This window comes from Oncorhynchus mykiss, chromosome 12 (genome assembly GCF_057628025.1).
Source record: "Oncorhynchus mykiss isolate SJ-2025 chromosome 12, ASM5762802v1, whole genome shotgun sequence".
Lineage (NCBI taxonomy): Eukaryota > Metazoa > Chordata > Actinopteri > Salmoniformes > Salmonidae > Oncorhynchus > Oncorhynchus mykiss.
This window is the reverse complement of record NC_143033.1, coordinates 86,170,397-86,194,231: the sequence shown is the minus strand read 5'-3', so window position 1 is coordinate 86,194,231 and position 23,835 is coordinate 86,170,397. Positions and strand designations below refer to the sequence as shown.

The 23,835-nt window shown below is 44.5% G+C and overlaps 1 protein-coding gene across 1 annotated transcript in view; it reads left to right on the top strand.

The window, feature by feature from the left end:
• Nucleotides 1-20,897, top strand: part of LOC110538653 (tumor necrosis factor receptor superfamily member 16-like) — a 46,721-nt gene extending 25,824 nt beyond the window's left edge. The window contains exons 4-6 of the mRNA XM_021625607.3: nucleotides 11,131-11,368; nucleotides 12,488-12,675; nucleotides 17,131-20,897. Of these exons, the coding sequence (XP_021481282.2) occupies nucleotides 11,131-11,368; nucleotides 12,488-12,675; nucleotides 17,131-17,177 (473 nt within the window). The 3' untranslated portion in view covers nucleotides 17,178-20,897. The remainder of the gene's footprint in view (nucleotides 1-11,130; nucleotides 11,369-12,487; nucleotides 12,676-17,130) is intronic.
• The last annotated feature ends 2,938 nt before the right edge of the window (nucleotides 20,898-23,835 follow it).

Below are 23,835 nucleotides of genomic sequence, written 5' to 3'. Positions count from 1 at the left end.
GCGCCTTTTTCACCACACTGTCTGTGTGGGTGGACCAATTCAGTTAGTCTGGGATGTGTACGCCGAGGAGCTTAAAACTTTCCACCTTCTCCACTGCGGTCCCAACAATGTGGATAGGGTGGTGCTCCCTCTGGTGTTTCCTGAAGTCCACGATCATCTCCTTTGATTTTATGACGTTGAGTGAGAGGTTATTTTCCTGAAACCACACTCCGAGGGCCCTCACCTCCTCCCTGTAGGCTGTCATATTGTTGTTGGTAATCAGGCCTACTACTGTAGTGTCGTCTGCAAACTTGATGATTGAGTTGGAAGCATGCATGGCCACGCAGTCGTGAGTGAGCAGGGATTACAGGAGAGGGCTGAGAACACACCCTTGTGGGGCCCAAGTGTTGAGGATCAGCGGGGTGGAGATGTTGTTTGCTACCTTGACCACCTGGGGGCGCCCCGTCAGAAAGTCCAGGACCCAGTTGCACAGGGCGGGGTCGAGACCCAGGGTCTCGAACTTGATGACGAGTTTGAAGGTTACTATGGTGTTAAATGCTGAGCTGTAGTTAATGAACAGCATTCTTACATAGGTATTCCTCTTGTCCAGATGGGATAGGGCAGTGTGCAGTGTGATGGCGATTTGCATTGTCAGTGGACCTATTGGGGGGGGGGGGGGGGGGGTCTAGGGTATCGGGTAAGGTGGAGGTGATATAATACTTAACTAGTCTCTCAAAGCACTTCATGATGACAGAAGTGAGTGCTACGGGGCAATAGTCATTTGGTTCAGTTACCTTAGCTTTCTTGGGTACAGGAACAATTGTGGCCATCTTGAATTATGTGGGGACAACAGACTGGGATAGGGATTGGTTGAATATGTCCGTAAACACACCAGCCAGCTGGTCTGCACATGCTCTGAGGACGCAGCTAGGGATGCCGTCTGGGCCGGCAGCCTTGCGAGGGTTAACACGTTTAAATGTTTTACTCACGTTGGCCACGGAGAAGGAGAGCCCACAGGATTCGGTAGCGGGCCGTGTCAGTGGAACTGTATTGTCCTCAAAGCGAGCAAAGAAGTTGTTTAGTTTGTCTGGGAGCAAGACATCCTGGTCTGCGACGGGGCTGGTTTTCTTTTTGTAATCCATGATTGACTGTAGACCCTACCACGTACGTCTCGTGTTTGAGTCGTTGAATTGCGACTCTACTTTGTCTCTATACTGACGCTTTGCCTGTTTGATTACCCTGAGGAGGGAATAACTGCACTGTTTGTATTCGGTCGTGTTTCCGGTCACCTTGCCATGATTAAAAGCGGTGCTTCGCTCTTTCAGTTTCGTGCGAATGCTGCCATCAATCCACGGTTTTTGATTAGGGAAGGTTTTAATGGTCAGAGAGGGAATGACATCTCCGATGCACTTGTTAATAAACTCGCTCACCGAGTCAGCGTATACGTCAATGTTATTGTCTGAGGCTATCCGGGACATATCCCAGTCCACGTGATCGAAGCAATCTTGAAGCGTGGAATCCGATTGGTCAGACCAGAATTGTATTGACCTGAGCAGCATAAGGGAAGATATGGTACTGGATACACCACAGCCTGTAGTAAATGTTTTCTGCCAGACAAAAGATACCCTGTGTGTTAAAAGGGTGGAATTTGTTGCATTCTTTTCCACAGTTATGAGGTATACAGCACAAGTCTCAAAGAAGTCTAGGAAACTGGACAAACTGACTTAAGGATTTTACATCTGAAGACTTTCAAGGGGTACTGGCGCCGGAAGACCTACCCTTCCAGGTTCCCCTTGAGCCTGTGTAGGGATCAGATCTGTTTTATATTTTATCAAAAAAGTTTTGATTTATTTTATTTTATTTATTTTTGGGTAGTTTGTTCAGTTTTTTGGGGAATCCTGTTTCCCTCCGGCATAGTAGGTGGCGGGATGCACATTCAATTGTGTGATCACCAATATACCATAGAACGTGCAATCGACAATCCTCACGACCAAGTGAGGAATCTTGTAGTGTGTGACCCCTGTCTGTGCCACATGGTTTAGTGTGTGAGCCCTGTCTGTGCCACATGGTTTAGTGTGTGAGCCCTGTCTGTGCCTCATGGTTTAGTGTGTGAGCCCTGTCTGTGCCACATGGTTTAGTGTGTGAGCCCTGTCTGTGCCACATGGTTTAGTGTGTGAGCCCGGTCTGTGCCACATGGTTTAGTGTGTGACCCCTGTCTGTGCCACATGGTTTAGTGTGTGAGCCCTGTCTGTGCCACATGGTTTAGTGTGTGAGCCCTGTCTGTGCCACATGGTTTAGTGTGTGAGCCCTGTCTGTGCCACATGGTTTAGTGTGTGAGCCCTGTCTGTGCCACATGATTTAGTGTGTGAGCCCTGTCTGTGCCACATGGTTTAGTGTGTGAGCCCTGTCTGTGCCACATGGTTTAGTGTGTGAGCCCTGTCTGTGCCACATGGTTTAGTGTGTGACCCCTGTCTGTGCCACATGGTTTAGTGTGTGAGCCCTGTCTGTGCCACATGGTTTAGTGTGTGAGCCCTGTCTGTGCCACATGGTTTAGTGTGTGAGCCCTGTCTGTGCCACATGGTTTAGTGTGTGAGCCCTGTCTGTGCCACATGGTTTAGTGTGTGAGCCCGGTCTGTGCCACATGGTTTAGTGTGTGAGCCCGGTCTGTGCCACATGGTTTAGTGTGTGAGCCCTGTCTGTGCCACATGGTTTAGTGTGTGAGCCCTGTCTGTGCCACATGGTTTAGTGTGTGACCCCTGTCTGTGCCACATGGTTTAGTGTGTGAGCCCTGTCTGTGCCACATAGTTTAGTGTGTGAGCCCTGTCTGTGCCACATGGTTTAGTGTGTGAGCCCTGTCTGTGCCACATGGTTTAGTGTGTGAGCCCTGTCTGTGCCACATGGTTTAGTGTGTGACCCCTGTCTGTGCCACATGGTTTAGTGTGTGAGCCCTGTCTGTGCCACATGGTTTAGTGTGGCACCACTACGTTGGCAAGACAACAAAATACTACAGGAAAGACGGTGGTTTCGTGTGAGAGGCTCGGCCATGTTAGGATTTTGAAAGTCATGTAGTGCACACCTGGCATACCCTACAAGTGGCCTACGGTAGTCAGCTAGCTAGCTAATAATACATTGTTTTTGTATTTACTTTCTAGGTGCTCCCACTGCCTCAGTTTTTTGGGTCCTTACAAAAACAAATATAATGGGCAATCTTCACGATATTTGCAGTGGTAACAAAGTGCAGCAAGCAGCCATGTCGATGAATGGAGACAGGGAAAAAAGTCTGTCACTAGAGTGGTATAATCCACTTTCAATTTCAATGAAAATAAATTGCAGACTGTCGGCCACCTTTTATAACTTGAAACTAGCATAGGCCACAACTACTGGAGGGATATCAGTCACGCACATAACACACAGCACCCCTTCTACCGGTGTGTGGGGGAGGGTTCTTAAAATGTAACATCCAATCAAAATCTTGCCTCTGGGAGCCAGTGGACCATTCAAACCGTTTTTGCAATAAAAAATTATCCAGATTTCGGCGGTTAACGCTTGATCTGATTGAATCTAGGCCTAACTCAGTCAATGTGTGTGATACTAGATTTCAATCTTGCTGACACAGTGTGTGTGTGTGTGTGTGTGTGTGCTTGTGTGTGCGCTTGTGTGTGTGTGTGCACGTGTCTGTATGTGTTTAAGTAGCTGCGGCAGGCATTTTCACATACTCCCTTCATATCCAGCTGTTTCCAAGTGGCAATCACTCACAATGAGAGAATGATTAGAGAGGGGGGGGGGGGGGGTGCATCAGATGTGCTGTGCTGTTCTGTGTGGACTGGAGGGTCGATAAGAGTGCTGGGGTTTCTCCTGCTCACACTCAGGTTTCGCTGGGTGACCTTTATGAGCACCGAACACTCTGCAGCAGAACCCACACAGACTTAGACACTCTCTCTCTCAGCTCACATCTCTCTCTCTCTCTCTCAGCTCACATCTCTCTCTCAGCTCACATCTCTCTCAGCTCACATCTCTCTCTCTCTCTCTCTCTCATCCTCTCTCAGCTCACATCTCTCTCTCTCATCCTCTCAGCTCACATCTTTCTCTCAGCCCACATCTCTCTCTCTCTCTCTCTCAGCTCACATCTCGCTCTCTCATCCTCTCTCAGCTCACATCTCTTTATCTCTCTCTTTCTCAGCTCACATCTCTCCCTCTCTCATCCTCTCTCAGCTCACATCTCTCACTCTCTCCTTCGCTCTCTGTTCATCTCTTCATCTCTCAACTCAGCGGTCTCTCTCCTCCACCATGCGGTTAGTTGTGTGTGTTGGTGAGTGTGCAGACTGTGTGTGTGACAGGGTTATTGCACAATTCCTTAAACACTAAAGTTGAGCTTTTCATGACTCAGTTTATCACCTACAGACCCTTCTTAGATAAAGTATTATTATTATCTCTTCCCCACTCTCTCTTTCTCAGCCTCTCTTCTCCTCCCCTCTCTCCTTCCTCCCTTTCTCCCCGAGCAGCCTTGAGTGGTTAGGCCGAGGGAAAAGAGGGGGAAAAGGAATGAGGGGAGGAGTGGGTCATTCAGTGCTTCACTACTGCAGTGTAATTACTCCTGCTAATCAGAGCACTTTACAGCAGTGCTTCTGTTCCTCTTCTCCTCCATCCTCTCACCTCCTCTCTCCCCCTCCTCTCTCCCCCACTCTCCCCCTCGCTCCCATACACTCTCCTAACACTGTCCCTTTCTGACTCTCTCTACCCCCACTCTCCCTATTAACTCTCACTCTCTATGGAAAGCAGAACGCCAACTTGAATCGTTTCATCCGGAGAGAGAAGTGTCTGTGTGCGTGTGTGTGTGTGTGCGTGTGTGGTGTTTACAAGAGGCCTAGGCAGATAGAGATAGGCCATCATGAGACAGTGGGAGAGTGTTCTCTGATAGATAAAGAGGTCATTGTGCGTGTGGTGTGTTTGATAACTGTCCTCCACCCCAACTTGACTGCAAGGAACCAAGGAGGGAACACAGTGCCTTGACTTTTTCCATGTTTTGTTTTGTTACAGACTGAATTTAACATGTATTCAATTGAGATGTTGTGTCACTGGCCTACACACAATACCCTATAATGTCAAAGTGTAATTATGTTTCTATACTTTTTGTTGTTGTTGGACAAATGAATTAAAAATGAAAAGCTGAAATGTATTTGAGTCAATACGTAGTCAACCCCTTTGTTATGGGAAGCCTACAAATATGCTTAACAAGTCCCATAATAAGTTGCATGGACTCACTCTGTTCGCAATAATAGTGTTTAAGATGATTTTTGAATGACTACCTCATCTCTGTACCCCACACATCCAATTATCTGTAATGTCCCTCAGTTGAGCAGTCAATTTCAAATACAGATTCAACCACAAGACCAGGGAGGTTTTCCAATGCCTCACAAAGAAGGGCACCTATTGGAAGATGGGTTAAATATCCCATTGAATATCCCTTTGAGCATGGGGAAGTTATTAACTACACTTTGGATGGTGTATTAATACACCCAATCGCTACAAAGATACAGACATCCTTCATAACTCAGTTACAAGGGATCTCAGAGGCCAATGGTGACTTTAAAACAGTTAAAGAGTTTAATGGCAGTTATAGGAGGAAACTGAGGATCGATCAACAACATTGTAGTTACTTCACAATACTAACCTATTTGAGTGAAAAGAAGGAAGCCTGTACATAATGCAAATATTCCTAAACATGCATCCTGTTTGCAACAAGGCACTAAAGTAATACTGCAAAAAATGTGGCAAAGAAATTCACTTTTTTTCCTTAACATAAAGTGTTATATTTGTGGCAAATCAATACATCACCTGTACCACTCTCCATATTTTCAAGTATAGTGGTGGCTGCATCATGTTATGGGTATGCTTGTAATCATTAAGGACTGGGGAGTTTTTCAGGATAAAAAATATATGGAATGGACGAAGCACAGGCAAAATCCTAGAGGAAACTTCAGTCTGCTTTCCACCAGACATTTGGAGATGAATTTGCCTTTCAGCAGGACAATAAACTAAAACACAAGGCCACATTTACACTAAAGTTGCTTACCAAGAAGACAATAAATGTTCCTGAGTGGCCTAGTTACAGTTTTGACTTAAATCTACTTGAAGATTGCTGCCAAGGGTGCTTCTACAAAGTGTTGACTAAGGGGTGTGAATACTTATGTAAGTGAGATATTTCTGTATTTCATGTCCTAATACATTTGCAAAAACAATTAAAAAACGTGTTCACTTTGTCATATTTGTGTGTAGATGGGTGAGGAAAACATCTACTTAATCCATTTTGAATTCAGGCTGTAACAACAAAATGTGGAGTAAGTCAAGGGGTATGAATACTCTCTGAAGGCACTGTACAGGGTTAACTTTACGATACAAAACCTAAAATGCCAAATAAAATACAATTGAATAGCATTTCTCTATCATCCTCCACTCCCCCTAATAAACAGTTATTCACCAGCCTGGGCTCATAAAAGCTCAGGGAAGTTTTATTTGTTTCAGAGACGTTTAAAATCCATTGAAGCTGAAATAAAACAGTTAAACCACGGCTGCCTTTGGGTAACACGCTTAGCCGACCGAGACAGGCACTGGAGCCGCAGGTTTATTTCCCGGTTAACTGCCTTACTTTCTAGATCAGCACAGGGCTGATGCATACATGCAGGTAAGCATGAGATATGAGAGAAAAACAGAGAGAAATAGAATAGGGAGAAAGAGAGAGAAAGAAGGCAAGGGTTTCAGAGGAATATAGAAAGAAAGAGAGGAAAAAGAGATACAGAAGGTTTGTGTTGGTGACAGTGAGTGTTGAGTCACTCTGACTCACTGTGATCACCCCAGATTGCCATCCGTAGGGTACCGGATGAAATGGACACGGCTATCAGAACTCACACACACCGTCTCCAAAGGTGTGAATAAATGGTGTGTGTGTGTGTCTGTGGTCATTGTAGAATTATATGGCTGATGCAGTCGCTGCATGCACTGTATGACTCACACAGTGGAAAAAGTGGAAAGAGGGGAATTTGAAGTGATTGTGGAAATCTCATCTTTGGGATCCTCTTGTTTTATCACCATAATGCCAAACCGACTGTAACTGATTGGTGAATAGAGATGGAAGGAGAAGCGCACTTCCTGAAAGTTCAAGCATGTTCTGTTACACCTGCACTGGGACTGACAGACTGGAAACGTGACTACCATTCCTACTGGCAACATCACTTGTGACCTGACCTTGGCCTAAAATAATTCCCTGCAATCGATACCATGCCTTTAAATAGGTTGAGTTTTATTTTTGTGTCTTGGTGTGACGTGGCTGTGAGCAGGGAGTGTCCAGTGTGGAACGGTATTCTCTACAGTTTCAGTAAACCTACGGACAAAGGAATGTCCTGTCATCGCCAAGGAAACAGCCAGGAGATATCCAAGTCTTAACAAGCTGCAGAATTTAACAAATGTACCCTAAGACTCCCATCAGTGTCCCTGGGGAGCGTAAATAAATATGCATTCAATCAATGTGGAGAAAAAAACTGAAAAATAGCCTTGTCAGTAATAAAAAGAAGGGCTGAATTTTGACAGTTCGTTATTATTGTGATGGTCCACTGCTTAACTTTGTGTCAAACTGTCAAGAGACCACATCACTGACCAGGACTGCCATTTCATACTTCACTGTGTTCTTAAAGTTCCATTGCAGACATTTTTATCTCAATATCAAATCATTTCTGTGTAACGATTAAGTACTTTACAGTGATTGTGACCTAAGTGACTTTGAGTCTGGTTTGATCGTCGCTGCCAGGCGCGCCGGATCCAGTATCTCAGAAACAGCTGGCCTCCTGGGCTTTTCACGAAGAGAATGGTGCAACAAACACAAAATCCAGTCAACGGCAGTCCTGTGGGCAACAACAACTTGTGGATAAGCAACGACGAAGGAGAATTACAAGAATCGGGCAAGCTAACAGGAGTACCACAAACAGACAAATAACGGTGCAGTATAACAGTGTGCAGAACGACATCTTGGGAACGCACAACTCGTCGGTCCTTGTCACGGATGGACTATTGCAGAAAACCACCAAACTGGGTTCCTCTCCTATCAGTTAAAAACAAGAAGAAGCGGCTCCAGTGGGCACACGATCACCAACACTGGACAATTGAGGAGTAGAAAAATGTTCCCTGGTCCAACAAATCCCGGTTCTTGTTGCGTTATGCTGATGGCAGAGTCAGGATTTGACATAAGCAGCATGAGTCCATGGACCCATCCTGCCTGGTGTCAACAGACCAACATCCCTGTGGAATGTTTCTGACTTTTAGGTCTGACCCGGTGTTTATAAAACACAGGAAAATCATATTATTTGAGGGCTGAGGAAGCCTGCATGGGGTTCTGTTCTGTTGGGGATTACTCCTTCATAATCACACCACCACAGAGAGAGAGACAAGGCCCATCTCCACCATCCACCACACTCCCCTCGGGGTGTGGATACTGGCAGACATTCTGTAACTACATCTAATGCTTGAAGCATAACAGTTTTATTACACAACACACACAGTAGGAGTGCGTGACACAGCAGATAACAGGGTAACCACTACAAAGAACATGACTGAGTTGTCCTGTGCTGCATGTACGTTGCCAAGGGAAGCAGAAGCAAGAAGGCCTCTGGGCAGCCATGGTGAATGGTGCTGCTGGCACACTGGAAAATAGCAGTTGTTCATTAATGCAATTTACAGAGAAACAGAAAGAGAGAGAGGAAATGGGACAATTTATAAAAATGTCTCCTCTTTAGTGAGTTAAGCCTGATGAAAACCAGACCCTCCAGTAGCACAGAGAGAGAGAGAGAGAGAGAGAGAGAGAGAGAGAGAGAGAGAGAGAGAGAGAGAGAGAGAGAGAGAGAGAGAGAGAGAGAGATCCTACTGCTGCCCTCCCAGGCCTGGCCTGCAGCACCAGAGGTTAAGCTGAACACACTGACCCTCTAAAGCCCCTGACTTTGTACTGCGGGTACTCCACATGGTGTGTGTCATGTTATGTACAAAGATCACAGTCATGCTCCCATATAGAGAAGAACTTGGAGTGCGTCCCTAATGGCACCCTATTCCCTATATAATATGCACTACTTTTGACCAGAGCCCTCTGAGTTCTGGTCAAAAGTAATGCACTATGTAGGAAATAGGGTGCCCTTTGGGATGCGGCCCTGGTGAGAGAGTCATGATGTGCTGCTGGGCTTGGGTTATTATGTGGGTGAGTGACAGTTTGCCTCCCATCTCCTCCTCCTCTAGAAGCATTCCCCCTTTTTCTCCAGGTAGCATCTTAGCCGGAGCCCATCTGCCTATAAGAACTAGAGGTCGACCGATTCTGATTTTTCAACGCCGATACCGATTATTGGAGGACCAAAAAAGCCGCTACCGATTAATCGGCCGATTTGTATTTATTTATTTGTAATAATGACAATTACAACAATACTGAATGAACACTTATTTTAACTTAATATAATACATCAATAAAATAAATGTAGCCTCAAATAAATAATGACACATGTTCAATTTGGTTTAAATAATGCAAAAACAAAGTGTTGGAGAAGAAAGTAAAAGTGCAATATGTGCCATGAGAGAAAGCTAACGTTTAAGTTCCTTGCTCAGAACATGAGAACATATGAAAGCTGGTGGTTCCTTTTAACACGAGTCTTCAATATTCCCAGGTAAGACGTTTTAGGTTGTAGTTATTATAGGAATTATAGGACAATTTCTCTCTATACCATTTGTATTTCATTAACCTTTCACTATTGGATGTTCTTATAGGCACTTTAGTATTGCCAGTGTAACAGTATAGCTTCCGTCCCTCTCCTCGCTCCTACCTGGGCTCGAACCAGGAACACAACGACAACAGCCACCCTCGAAGCAGCATTACCCATCGCTCCACAAAAGCCGCAGCCCTGGCAGAGCAAAGGGGACAACTACTCCAAGTCTCAGAGAGAGTGACGTTTGAAACGCTATTAGCGCGCACCCCGCTAACTAGCTAGCCATTTCACATTGGTTACACCAGCCTAATCTCGGGAGTTGATTGGCTTGAAGTCATAAACAGCTGCTGGCAAACTCAGGAAAATACTGTTTGAATGAACGCTTACGCGGCTGCTGCTGCCTACCATCGCTCAGTCAGACTGCTCTATCAAATCATGGACTTAGTTATAACATGATAACACACAGAAATACGAGCCTTAGGTCATTAATATGGCCAAATCCGGAAACTATTATCTCGAAAACAAAACGTTTATTCTTTCAGTGAAATAGGGAACCGTTACGTATTTTATCTAACGGGTGGCATCCATAAGTCTAAATATTCCTGTTACATTGCACAACCTTCAATGTTATTATATAAAATTCTGGCAAATTAGGTGGCCCAAACTGTTGCATATACACTGACTCTGCATGCAATGAACACAAGAGAACTAGAGAACTAGAACTAGTGGACTAGTTAACTGTAAGGTTGCAAGATTGTGTCCCCCGAGCTGACAAGGTGAAAATCTGTCGTTCTGCCCCTGAACGAGGCAGTTAACCCACCGTTCCTAGGCCATCATTGAAAATAAGAATGTGTTCTTAACTGACTTGCCTAGTTAAATAAAGATTAAATAAAGGTGTTAGAAAAAATCTGTGTCCGGCCAAATCTGTGTCCAAAAATACAGATTTCCGATTGTTATGAAAACTTGAAATCGGCCATTCCGATTAATAAGAACAAGCATTCACATGTGTGCACTGTCACTCAAAAATCTGCTTAGGGACATTGTCGTGACTAAACCCAGGCTCAGAACTACTTGAAGAAGGATGTTTACAGTTATAGTTTATGAAATGTTATTTTTACATTATGGGGAAACGTATCTTTTTGGTTTGTTTTTATTTCCCTGGTCCCCATTGTAAATTCCCTTTTTGATATACCGGTGTGCTAACTACAGTACCATGTGCTGGTTCCAAGGAGACTTGATGTAGGTTGCTTAGCCAATGATAATGTATTCCTAAACTGGCTATTATTACTGCTGGTTCAGTGTGTGATTTTTTTAAAATAAAACATTCTTACTGTAAAATAATGACCTCATGAAAATGACCTCTTCCTGTCTTATATAATAGCATTCTCTCCTTTTTCCTCTCTTCCTTCACTCTCCTTAGATCCTCTCCTCCCGTCCTACACGTCTCCCACCACTCCCCTGGACCGGTCTTCCCCCTCTTTCACAGACATCTTCCCACCAGACAGCTCCAGCAGCCCCTCCCCGGGGGGAGAGAGCACCACGGCCCAGCCCAGCCCTCACTTCATCAGACCGGGCTTCAACGAGAACCTCATCCCCATCTACTGCTCCATCCTGGCTGCTGTGGTGGTGGGGCTGGTGGCCTACATCGTCTTCAAAAGGTGAGGGGCCATGGAGTGGGAGCATAGACAAAGCAGGGAGATAGAAGCAGCTATCACACAGATAGAAGCAGCTATCACACAGGTACAAGCAGCTATCACACAGGTAGAGGCAGCTATCACACAGGTAGAAGCAGCTATCACATAGATAGAAGCAGCTATCACACAGATAGAAGCAGCTATCACACAGATAGGACCAGAGACAAACAGGGAGGATGATACATGTATGCAGACAGTGGGCTCAAGCTGGAGGAGGGAGAGAGAGTGAACTAGGACAGAGAGGTTGACTTGTCAGGGAAGGGGAATGACAGGCAGGATGGTGTTTGAGTGATGTAGCCCATGGCTAAAGAAAGGCAGGGAGCCAGATAGAGAGTGACTGTATGGTGAAATATTCATGCCTGTTGTGGAATGGCAAGATATTCACATGATTACACACTCACACGCACGCACACACACACACATGCACGCACGCATGCACACACACACACACGCACACACAATAATGCATTTCAAAGGTCACACACTCAAAATAAAAAGATGACAGAGGTGAGTGACATATTTAACATTAGAAATGACGCACACAGACGCACGCACACATACACACACACAAGCATTTGCACACAACACATACACGCCAATTCAGACACACCATGTACCAAGTAAACAAGCTCATCATCCAATCCAGTATCGATTGTAAAGTGCAGTCCAGTTGAAATCCGAGTGGCTACTTCGTCAACACAAACAGTTACGGGGCTACTTTAATATCTGTCTCCTTCCACTGTATAAACAGGTCCAACACGGTCTGTTAAAAGGCTTGATTGACTGATTGATTAGATTGGATCATTACGACTAGGAGGCTGTTCCAGCCAGAGACAACATTACAGTAAAAATGACTGAGGATAAAACCACTATGAAGCCAGAAGGCTTGTTTCCCTGCTGGTCCTTCATGTTTACTGGAAGACTTTCAGAGATTGATGACTGATCACTCCTCGTCCCTTCCACGTTTCCTGATGACCATCCCAATCACAAAACGTCCATTACTTGTATCACATCAATTAAACCACTTCTGGGAACACAGTGTTGTGGGCTTGACTCACTTCTTCTCCGTTCACACCTTCCCAGGTGGAACAGCTGCAAGCAGAACAAACAGCCGGCTAACAACCACCAAGTCACAGCAGCCAATCAAACGGTGACGCCGGAGGGGGAGAAGCTGCACAGCGACAGCGGTATCTCAGTGGACAGCCAGAGTCTGCAGGAGCAGCAGCATGCAGCCCAGGCCCAGACACAGACACACAGACAGGAACAAATAGGTGAGCTCTACAACACACATTGTACACTTAGCTAGATGCTCTAATGTAAGTCTGTATGAGTGTGTGTTCACCTGTTGGGTTGTATGGAGATTATATGCTAGCTGGACTAGGCATATAGAGATGAAAGTGGTAACAAAGTGAATTTAGGATACATATTTTATTATTGTACATAGCGAGTCTCAGATATTATCCCGTTGTGTGTACATACTTAGATACGACTTTGGAAATGTCACCAAAGAAGTCTTAACATGGGAGGTTATGAAGGTGGGAAGGATGAGTAGTCTACACAATTTACATCTGATATCTGTGTTTTACCAATGTACAGTATACCCCTTTACCTATGCTACATGTGACCCAGCCTTTGATATTTGAGAGAGAGAGAGAGAGGACAGGGTGGTCCAGTATTCGGTGGGAGACAGCACCACTGCCTTGTGGGAAATACATGATGAATGGTCGTGAAGGAGGAGAGCAACTTTTTAAACGGAACAAGTGAAAACAAAAGCAAGAGCTTCAGGAATGTGAAGTGGTCTCTCTATAGAGCCTGGAGCAACCTATCTTCCTTTCATTTAAAAATCCATGGCAGAGACACAGTCAGTCCTCTTATACTGAGGAGAACCATGCTCTACTTACTCCTCTCTCCATCTCTTTCAACTTATCTCTCTCTTTCTGTGTCTCTCTACATATCTACTCTTTCTCCCTCCCTTTCTATCTCCCCTTTTCTTTATCTCTCTCTCTCTCTCTCTGGAGTCTCAGTGGCGTGGCACAGTTTCTATCCACTCAGAGGAGTGATATAGAGAGCTTTGTCGTCAACCTCCTAAGTGCTGAGCCAGAGCCTAAGGGGCCCCACACATCCAGTGACTCAGCATCTCTCTCTATGCAGTCATGAGTGCATAACTGAAGAAGTTATGAAGTAGTAATGAGGTAGTTCAGAAGACAATTATAAAGTTATGTTTGTGAATCGTGAGTTAACTTATGCACCATCACCTGATCTGACCCTGGACCTCTGCTGTTTTGGATCTTACCCACAACCTAAATGCATACCCATGCCCATGTGATGTCTGGGAAGCCTGGGAAATGCTGCTATTGTTTTGTTTTGTGTTGTGGGAATTCTATTCATTTCCCCCCACTCAGAAATGCAAAGCCTCAGTATAATGGAGAAAAGGGGGCATCTTTTCCTGGGGATTAGCATGTGATTGGGTCATTGAGTAGATGCCCGCCCCTTTAACCCTTGTTTCTTTGTGTGATTGGCTCATTAGCAGGTGTTGTGTGATGGAGGCCAGGCCCGATCCCCCTGCCTGTTTAAATCTGATCCAGCAACAGTGTTTAATGTCTGCTAATTAGCGTCAGCTCTGTCTTCTGGCGCAGAAGCCATTAAAATACAGTACTGCACACAGCATGCTGTGGGCTGGGTGGCTACTCCACTAGTAAATGGGGACTTGTTAAAATATAAAAACACCCAAGGGGGTGAGAATATGTACAATAAATCATATGGATTTCCGTTTTCAAATGAACCATATTTTACACATACAGTATGACTGAAAGCCCACAGCAGTCTTTGTAGACGGTGTCATACCCAGTCAAAACAAGTCAATTAAGATTTCAAGTGAAATATGAAAATCTATAAAAGATACCCTGTGCTTTGATTGACAAGCTCAAAAGGACTCCCCGCGTCCCTGCCTTGGGGTAAGAACTCTCAAAAGACTTACAGACATCTATAATAAGTCTTCTCTACTCTCCAGTGCAATCTGGTGATCTTTTAAATAGCAATCTGTCTTTTACCTCTGAGGCCCCTTCCCCTTTACACTGGAGTATTCCTTCCTCAAGGGGCAGAGGGATGTTTAAAATTTAAATGAGACTCAAACCTCTCACTCATCTCTCATCATCGTGCCTCTGTCCTTAATCTGATCACATTCTCTACCTGAACGATAGTCACGGAAACTGTCAAAGTCTGCTCGTCCCAGGTTAGAGGGGCAGTGGGCTAATGCTAGTGTAGTACAACGCTAGTGTAGTAGGAGAGTAGCTAGTGTAGTAGGAAAGTAACTATTAGGGGTAGGAGAGTAGCTAGTGCAGTATGAGAGTAGCTAGTAAGGTAGAAGAGTAGCTAGTGGGGTAGGAGAGTAGCTAGTGGGGTAGGAGAGTAGCTAGTGGGGTAGAGGAGTAGCTGGTAGGGTATGAGAGTAGCTAGTGGTGTATGAGAGTAGCTAGTGGGGTAGGAGAGTAACTAGTAGGGTAAAAGAGTAGCTAGAGGGGTAGGAGAGTAGCTAGTGCATTGGGAGAGTAGCTAGTGCAGTAGGAGAGGAGCTAGCGTAGTAGGAGAGTAGCTAATGGGGTAGGAGAGTAGCTAGTAAGATAGGAGAGTAGCTAGTGGGGTAGGAGAGTAGCTAGTGGGGTAGGAGAGTAGCTAGAGGGGTAGGAGAGTAGCTACTGGGGTAGAAGAGGAGCTAGATGGGTAGGAGAGTAGCTAGTGGGGTAGGGGAGTAACTAGTAGGGTAGGAGAGTAGATAGATGGTAGGAGAGTAGCTAGTAGGGTAGGAGAAGAGCTAGATGGGTAGGATAGTAGTTAGTGGGGTAGAAGAGTAGCTAGATGGGTAGGATAGTAGATAGATGGTAGGAGAGTAGCTAGTAGGGTAGGAGAGGAGCTAGATGGGTAGGATAGTAGTTAGTGGGGTAGGAGAGTAGCTAGTGGGGAAGAAGAGTAGCTAGTGTAGTAGAAGAGTAGCTAGTAGAGTAGGAGAGTAGTTCGTGCAGTAGAAAGCTGGTGTAGTAGGGAGTAAGGCCTTTCTGTTGAGGAGGCAGCCCTGGGATGTGGATGAGGTAGACAGCAAGAGCTTTAGAGCAGGACAAATACTGACGTATTGCGTTGTCCAAAGCATTTTGAGACTAAATGAAGAGCTATATAAATGCTAATCCATTATTAGTATTAATCATGAATAAATTTAACATATTGTATTGAGTAAAATAGAATAACTTGAGTCTGTATTGACTCAGTTCTAAAAGAAAGGGGGATGTCAGTGGTGGGAGGGGTACAGTGTGACAATCAGACAGAGAAGCTAGGGCCAGGTCACATTTACATTTTGCATGTACACTTTGGTAATTTAGCCGATGCTCTGACTTACAGTCAGTGCATTCAATTAAGGTAGGTAAGACAACCACAAATCACAGTCCCTCTTTAAGCAAAATCCCATCACAGAGAGGGTCATCGAATGTGAGGAGGAATGTGAGACGCCTCAAGGTGCCAGAGGCAATGACATACATGTAACTGCCGGCTGATTGACAGATAGTGTATGAGGGGTCTGGTTAGGGCTGGTCAGGGCTGGTCAAACGACCCTGGGGCATCAGAATGTAATCAGCATGTCTCCTGTATTCCATTCTTGCCATTAAGAGGAGAGCAGTTGATTGCCTATTCACTACCGATCTCAATCTCAGTCTTAATCAGCTATCTTTAAAGCTTCAGAGTGGCCTGAAATCAAATCAGCATCGGCTGAACATGCTAATGGAAGATCGACTGTTAGATCGACTATTCTGAACATGCCCAGTAGAATTTAATCTGATAAAGACTGGTCAATAGCTTAGAAATGGAATGGGTGAAACAGTGGTTCCCATTTAAAGCAACCATTAGATTTTCTGTGTCAACAATATTTATCAAGGAAGCCTCCAACTGACTCAGTAGGTTAACATTTGCAGTCTAGGGAGGGCTGCATGAACCATTCAAAGTGGAGATCCTGAAGAGGAACACAAGTATGTTGCTGCTATCATGAAAAGACAGAATGATTCAGCATGTCTGCAGTGTCTGTCATGCCTGCAGGATGGCTGTCTAAACAGGAAGGAGAACAAGTCACAGACTGCATGACGTGCTCTGGAGAGAATCAACATGAATAACGAGAGCTAAAGGAGAGCCAGAGAAAAAAGAGAGTATTTCAGAAAAAAAAATGGAATGTGTGTAGAATGAGAGAAGATCGACTGTAGCAGAAGCTCCGCCTCTGTGTGCACCACATACACTTAAACAGGCCTGATGATGTCATAGCGTGGTTGATACAAAAAAGCCCTTCTTGTGAACCTTTAGAATTAGAGCTCTCTTCTGGCTGGCACAGGGGTGCATTGATCAAGACAAAAAAACAACCAGTGAGCTCGGAGCTCCTCTAAAAAACGCCTCTGCATTCCGGAAGCGTTTCCATGGCACCCCTCAACTGACAACAGGTTGTGAGGGCTTATGGGAAAAGGGGACATTTGTCCCACTTCCTCACTCCCTGTAGTAATGAGTTCAGTGAAACAGTTGAGGGGTTGATGAGTTTGTGACCTCACAAGGCCCCCTACAGGGCAAAGTGTGTCAGAGTGGACACAGCATCATAGACCGCTGACCATTGATACTGTGTTACTTCATACGACCAGAGAACATCTGCATGTTTCACCACTGATCATATATGTTTTTAACATGTTTCTCTCTCTCTCTCTCAGTGGTGAGGGTGGATGGGGGACCTGACTCACCTCCCCCCCAGGTCTGAGGAAGAGGAGAAGCCGCTGACAGGAAGGAGGAAAAGGAGGAAAGGGGGAAGTGGGGTTGCCATGGAAACATTGATGTGGGAATGGACATACAGTATAAGAGTACAGACTGAGGGGGCTTCTTGGATACAACAAGGAAGTTGACGACATTATCGCCCCTTTTCACCAAGTGTGGCCACTGGTTTCTGACTGGACTCTTGTCCCAGTATGGACCCTTATTAGACAGACTGGAGCATCAGAGGCTGACTCAGTATCTCTACACAGAACCCAACTCTGCCAGTGTGTCTTTGAACACTAAACCTCTCCGCCAGTACCAACCCTAACACCAACGCCAAACACCAACCCTAACACCAACGCCAAACACCAACCCTAACACCAACCCTCTGTCTCAAGTCACTAAAGTTGCAATATCACTACCACCCATAATCCAAGAAGCATCACTGTGTTAGATATCCTGGTCTCCATCTTTTCTGTCAGCTGGTGAGGACCAATCATTATGAAAAGTGTGTTAGTATGTTATCCCATGAAGGAGTTTCATCCTGTGTCCCCATAAGTTCACTGCCAACTTCCTTTGACCATTTGCTAAAATTATTATTCATCCACCCCCCGATTCCCCCCTACTCACTCACATCATCAAATGTTTGTGCCTCAGAGGTAGATAAACTATCTGTCCCCTCTCTCCCCTTGTCTGTACTCTCTCTCTCTCAGTGTGTAACTATTTGTCCCTCTTTCCATCCCTCCATCTATACCTATCCTATCCTAGTGTGTTCTCAGGGCAAGTCCTGCAGTAGTCTCTCCGTCACACCCCCAGACTGTCTTCTCAGACCTCAGCAGCAGCCTGTTGTAATCCTACATGTGAACCTGTCTGATAGTATCCCACTGTTATCTATTCAACACAACTCAGTGGGGGAACGGTTACGCTGCGTTTAGATTGTACGAGGTAGACGGCGTCCGGATGTCATTGTTTTCAATGAGAGCACGACGGTAAATGCCGTTGAGGTCACAGTAGACGGGACATGCCACCAGTTAAAATATTTAAACTTTTGTTGTCTGTCGTAGCGTTGTTTTCTACCGGATGTTGATTTGCACTGTTTGTTTACCGTAATCACCATAGCAACACGTACCGTCGTGCTGGCTTGCTTTCTTCTTGTATGACGGTTTCTGCGTCCCTCGTCTAAATGCAGCATTAGTCACCCATTCCAAAATCTCCTATCCTTTTTCTTTACCACAGACACAGACATTCCTAAGGTGTACAGGGACGGACACATTTGTGTTGTTGTTATACTGTTTCTCTGATTACTGCTCTCCTATTCTCATTGGCTGTGGATCATTCCATCATTCTGTCACCACAATATGATACACCATCCCTCCTCTGTTTTCTGACACACTTGACTCCTTTTCTCCATCCAACATGGACTCCAGGATTCTGTTGGAATGATTCATGCTTTGAATGTAACAGATTCTAGATGTTTCTCTCATGTCTGTTTGTGGCACCTCTCTTAGTGGTTTGAGTTACAAGGCCTCCTCAGCAGTGCAGCTCCATTACCCCAGGAGCTGTGATATGCAATATGAGGAGCAATTTTGGACTGTTGAACATTGCTGACTCATTGACCTGACGCGTAATGTGATGTCCAACTGCCAAAAATGGAACTGGTGACATCATCAGAAAGAGGCTCTGCAGTATCAGTATTCGAGGCTGTTCCATGGTAGCCTGACGAGAGTTGTCTAGAAATAGTATACAGTTTATATACAAACACTGTATAGTAGGCTATACTCAAGACTCCCCTTAATTATCCATTATATTGTACTTGCTAATGAGTGGAGACATGGGACACTCGTCAGAGACTTCCGTCTCACTGAAATAAACACAAGCACTTGCACACACACACTCACGTGCAGATATGTGTGTGTGCTAAAGAGTGTGCGGTGGCGCTAATGTGTCTGCTGCGGTATGGTATGGTAGGGGTATGGGTGTAAACACAGGGGCCATTAGGGAGACATTCCTGACAGGCAGGTATAATTACCTCAGGGTTTCAGGTTCATTTAGCTTCACTCAGTCAGCTGGCTCTCATCTGAATCCCTCTGTTCTGTACTGCACAGAGACATACAGAACGCTTTTAAAGTGGCAACAATGTGACATTACCATTACTCACCTCTCATGTGTCAGAGAGCAGTGACATTTTACTGTATCACAACAGTGATCTGAAGCACGTATACACCCCCCCCCCCCCCCACACACACACTCTCTCTGATGATAAACTGTATGTATGTGTTGCCTTGGATCACTTTTGTATGTATCTATATTGGCACGCAGCATACTGAACGCGCAGTAGGTATTAGATGTTAGCAATGTAGCTACGCTTACTGTAACTGTACTGCTTTGAAGTCCAGGTTTGATTCCCAGGGACATGTGATTACTCAGGGTCCCTTTGGTGTGGTTTGGTGCTTGAATTTAGATGTAGGTAGACAGCAAAGTAGAGATACTAGCAGAGATACGTTTGTGTGTTGTGAGAGAGAGAGAGATAATCTGGCGTAGCAAAGATACAGTAGGGAAGACGCTCTTATAGTAGTGAGTTTTGAGGCTTTTGAATAGAAAACAGACCAACACACCCACACTATATTCCCCCTGGGGGCCTCTTTCTGCTTGTGACATATCCAGTGGCTTTACACACACAGTGTTTCACACAATATTATTGACAGCAGTGTGATTCATATTGCTCCACAATGGAAGTGCAGTAGGACCCAGTGGACCAACAGATTGGCATAATACCACTGACTGACAGGAGGGATTGTCATCAACGACTAGTGAACAACTGAACCTTTCACTGTGGCTGGCGGCCCCACGGGCCCAATCTAACACTGTGCTGTCTCACAGGTGAATAGAGGTGTCAATATAGAATCTACAGTATGACTCAATCTGTACTGTTCCTCCACAGCAGGGGACACTGGTAGAGTGGAGGAAGATAATATAAGAATGTAAAGCTGAATACCGTTACAGACATAAATATGCAAAACATTCAATGTTCTTCTATTGTTTTTGTTATGAATATTATTCTCTTTTTTGAAATCAGTATTTTTTTGTAAACGGTTTCTTGTTTTAGCACTTATTAGATGTAATAGGCACACTTAAAGACTGTGCTATACAAGTGCCTGTGTACAGAGTCAGGTGTGTTTGAGTTATGTTCAGAACACTTTCTGTTGTTGTTCTTCTTCTGTTTTTATTCTCACTTGTTGTATGATCTGTGTTTTGTTTCATCATTTGAGTGTTAATGAAGGTTTCAGGAAGTATAGGCCATAGGTTAAAACGTACTACTAATGTTGTTGAAATCCATATAGCATCACCTACGTACATGCCATCTGCTGTGGTTCTATTTTACAGACCACAATATACTCTACCTACAGTGCAAAAGTGGCAATATGTGATGAGCATGACCAGTATGTTTTTACATGTTCAGTTTGTCCAGAGGCTGTGGACAGACATGCCATGTATGAGGAGGATTCACTGTGATTCTCTATGGTAATATCCAAGATATAATAAATCCCCACAGAAATGTCAGACCCCTCCCCCCCAAAAGCTGAATGTTACATGTACTTACCTATTAGTGTAAAATGCATTGTGTAAATGTGAATTTCTTAGAGTTGTTACAATATATAAATACACTATAAAATTGAAAAAGCAAACAAATTAATTATCTGATAGAATAAAAACAAATGTAATTGCACCTTTGTCAAGTCATTTGTCCTCAATACTGAATGTTGATAATGTAGCAAGTCAGCTGATGGATTCTCATTCCCTACTGTGAATTCGTTGTTGCTTGGAATATAGTGGACACAATACACTGAAATATGCTTCTTCGCTTAAAACATCTAAAATTGCCAATGTTTAACACTGGTAGTCAGCTATCTCTCCTCTCCCCTCATCTATAACTGATCTTTTATCAACAGTTACAGGAATAATCTCTGTGGGTTTGTGTCTCACTGACAGTTTTGGCTTTCTGTATGAAAATACCCAAAAGGTTCCCCTTTAGAATTACCCCCAAAGTATTTCTGAAAAAGGCCTCAAGCTAATGAAAATAAAATGTTAAAACCACAAAGTATGGAGCATGTGACCTTAGCCAAACCACAGTTAAAAACAGGACCATATGTGAGGGTTCATTGGACTGTTGGAGTCTCGTTCTCTATTCTCTTATCATCAGGTAAGTGTTCACAAACATGGAGTCACCATCGATGTCTGGTAGATATGGTTCGTACACACACACACACACACACACACACACACACACACACACACACGACATAGTGTGATGAATTGCTGAATCATCAGAATGTGCGGTTGATCCCAAACCAGCAAACCAGATGGGAGCTAGACACGCTACATAGTTTAATTTGATTAGCCAGGACCGTTCAAACAGAGGCGCTAATCAAATGCTGAAATGTATTTTTTTTTCCTACCTGAACATTAATCAAGAGCATGAGTCAGCTGAAATTGCAAAGAAAGAAACATCGTTAAAGAGAGAAAAAAGAACAACCATGAATAAAATGGATGCATGTGGAGATCGGGGGAAAAGCGTTCAGAGATGGGATTGAGGCGATTACATTCAATGTGGATGATGTCATTAATTATGCTTACTGTGTAAAGTATATGCAAACACTGACCTTCATAAGTCTAACCTCATTCAACTTTTTGGTGTTTTGTGCAACAGATGTCTCTGTCACGTATGCTCCCTCTCCGGCCTCTAGGTCATCAGGCTGCTGATTATCCCGCACACCTGTCACCATCGTCTCGCGCACCTGCGCCTCATGACACTCACCTGGACTCCATCACCTCCTTGATTATCTTCCCTATATCTGTCACTCCCCTTGGTTCTTTCCTCAGGTGTTATTGACTCTGTTTTGATGTCGGTGCGTTGTTTGTGTTTCGTGTTTATTGGTTCATTTATTTATTAAAATACTTACTCCCTGAACTTGCTTCCTGACTCTCAGTTCACTCATTAGTCTCTTTCCATACACCACTGTTTGGAGGCTAGAAATGCATGTACAGTGCATTCAGAAAGAGGTTGAAGGAATTGTCTGTACAGCTCCAAGACAGGATTGTGTTGAGGCACAGATCTGGGGAAGGGTACCAAAACATTTCTGCAGCATTGAAGGTCCCCAAGAACACAGTGGCCTCAAATCAATCTTTAATGGAAGAAGTTTGGAACCACCAACAACCTTCCTAGAGCTGGCCGCCCATCCAAACTGAGCAATCGTAGGAAAAGGGCCTTGGTCAGGGAGGTGACCAAGAACCAGATGGCTACTCTGACAGAGCTACAAAGTTCCTCTGTGGAGATGGGAGAACCTTCCAGAAGGACAACCATCTCTGCAGCACTCCACCAATCAGGACTTTATGGTAGAGTGACCAGACGGAAGCCACTCCTCAGTAAAAGGCACATGACAGCCCACTTGGAGTTTGCCAAAAGACACCTAAAGACTCTCAGACCATGACAAACAAGATTCTCTGGTGTGATAAAACCTGAATGTCTGATTGCCAAGCATTACGTCTGGATGAAACCTGGCACCATCCCTACGGTGAAGCATGGTGGTGGCAGCATCATGCTGTGGGGATATTTTTCAGCGGCAGGGACTGGGAGACTAGTAAGGATCGAGGGAAAAATGGGGCGGCAGGCTAGCCTAGTGGTTAGAGCGTTGGACTAGTAACCGGAAGGTTGCAAGTTCAAACCCCCGAACTGACAAGGTACAACTGTCGTTCTGCCCCTGAACAGGCAGTTAACCCACTGTTCCTAGGCCGTCATTGAAAATAAGAATTTGTTCTTAACTGACTTGCCTAGTTAAATAAAGGTAAAATAAAATAAATAAAAAAGATGAATGAAGCAAAGTACAGAAAGATTCTTGATGAAAACCTGCTCCAGAGCACTCAGGACCTCAGACTGGGGAGAAGGTTCCAACAGGACAACAACTCTAAGCACACAGCCAAGACACCGCAGGAGTGGCTTCTGGACAAGTCTCTTAATGTCCTTGAGTGGCCCAGCCAGAGTCTGGACTTGAACCCATCTTTTTAGAGACCTGAAAATAGCTGTGCAGTGATCCTCCCCATCCAACCTTTGAGAGGATCTGCAGAGAAGAATGGAAGAAACTCCCCAAATACAGGTGTGCCAAGCTTGTAGCGTCATACCCAAGAAGACTTGAGGCTGTAATTGCTGCCAAAGATGCTTCAACAAAGTACTGAGTAAAGGGTTTGAATACTTATGTAAATTTGATAGTTCAGTTATGTACAAACATTCCTAAAAACCTGTTTTTGCTTTGTTATTATGGGGTATTGTGTGTGGATTGATGAGGTAAAAAAAACAATTTAATGTTACAGAATAAGGCTGTAACATAACAGAATGTGGAAAAAGTCAAGGGGTCTGAATACTTTCCGAATGCACTGTATGTTGCGAGTGGATGAATGTGTGAGGTTAGCCTAGTAAAGGATTAATTTGAAGTGATTGCATTTAAAAGTTAAATGACACATTTTTACGACTAGGTCTACAGAGATCCTATTGAATTAATAGCAGTTCTATGTGGAATTCTATGATTAGGCCCATAGAAAATACACCCCTGCTAACCTGAATGTTACAGAAACTCTGACTTGGTGTACTTTTGGTGTACTGACTTGGTGTA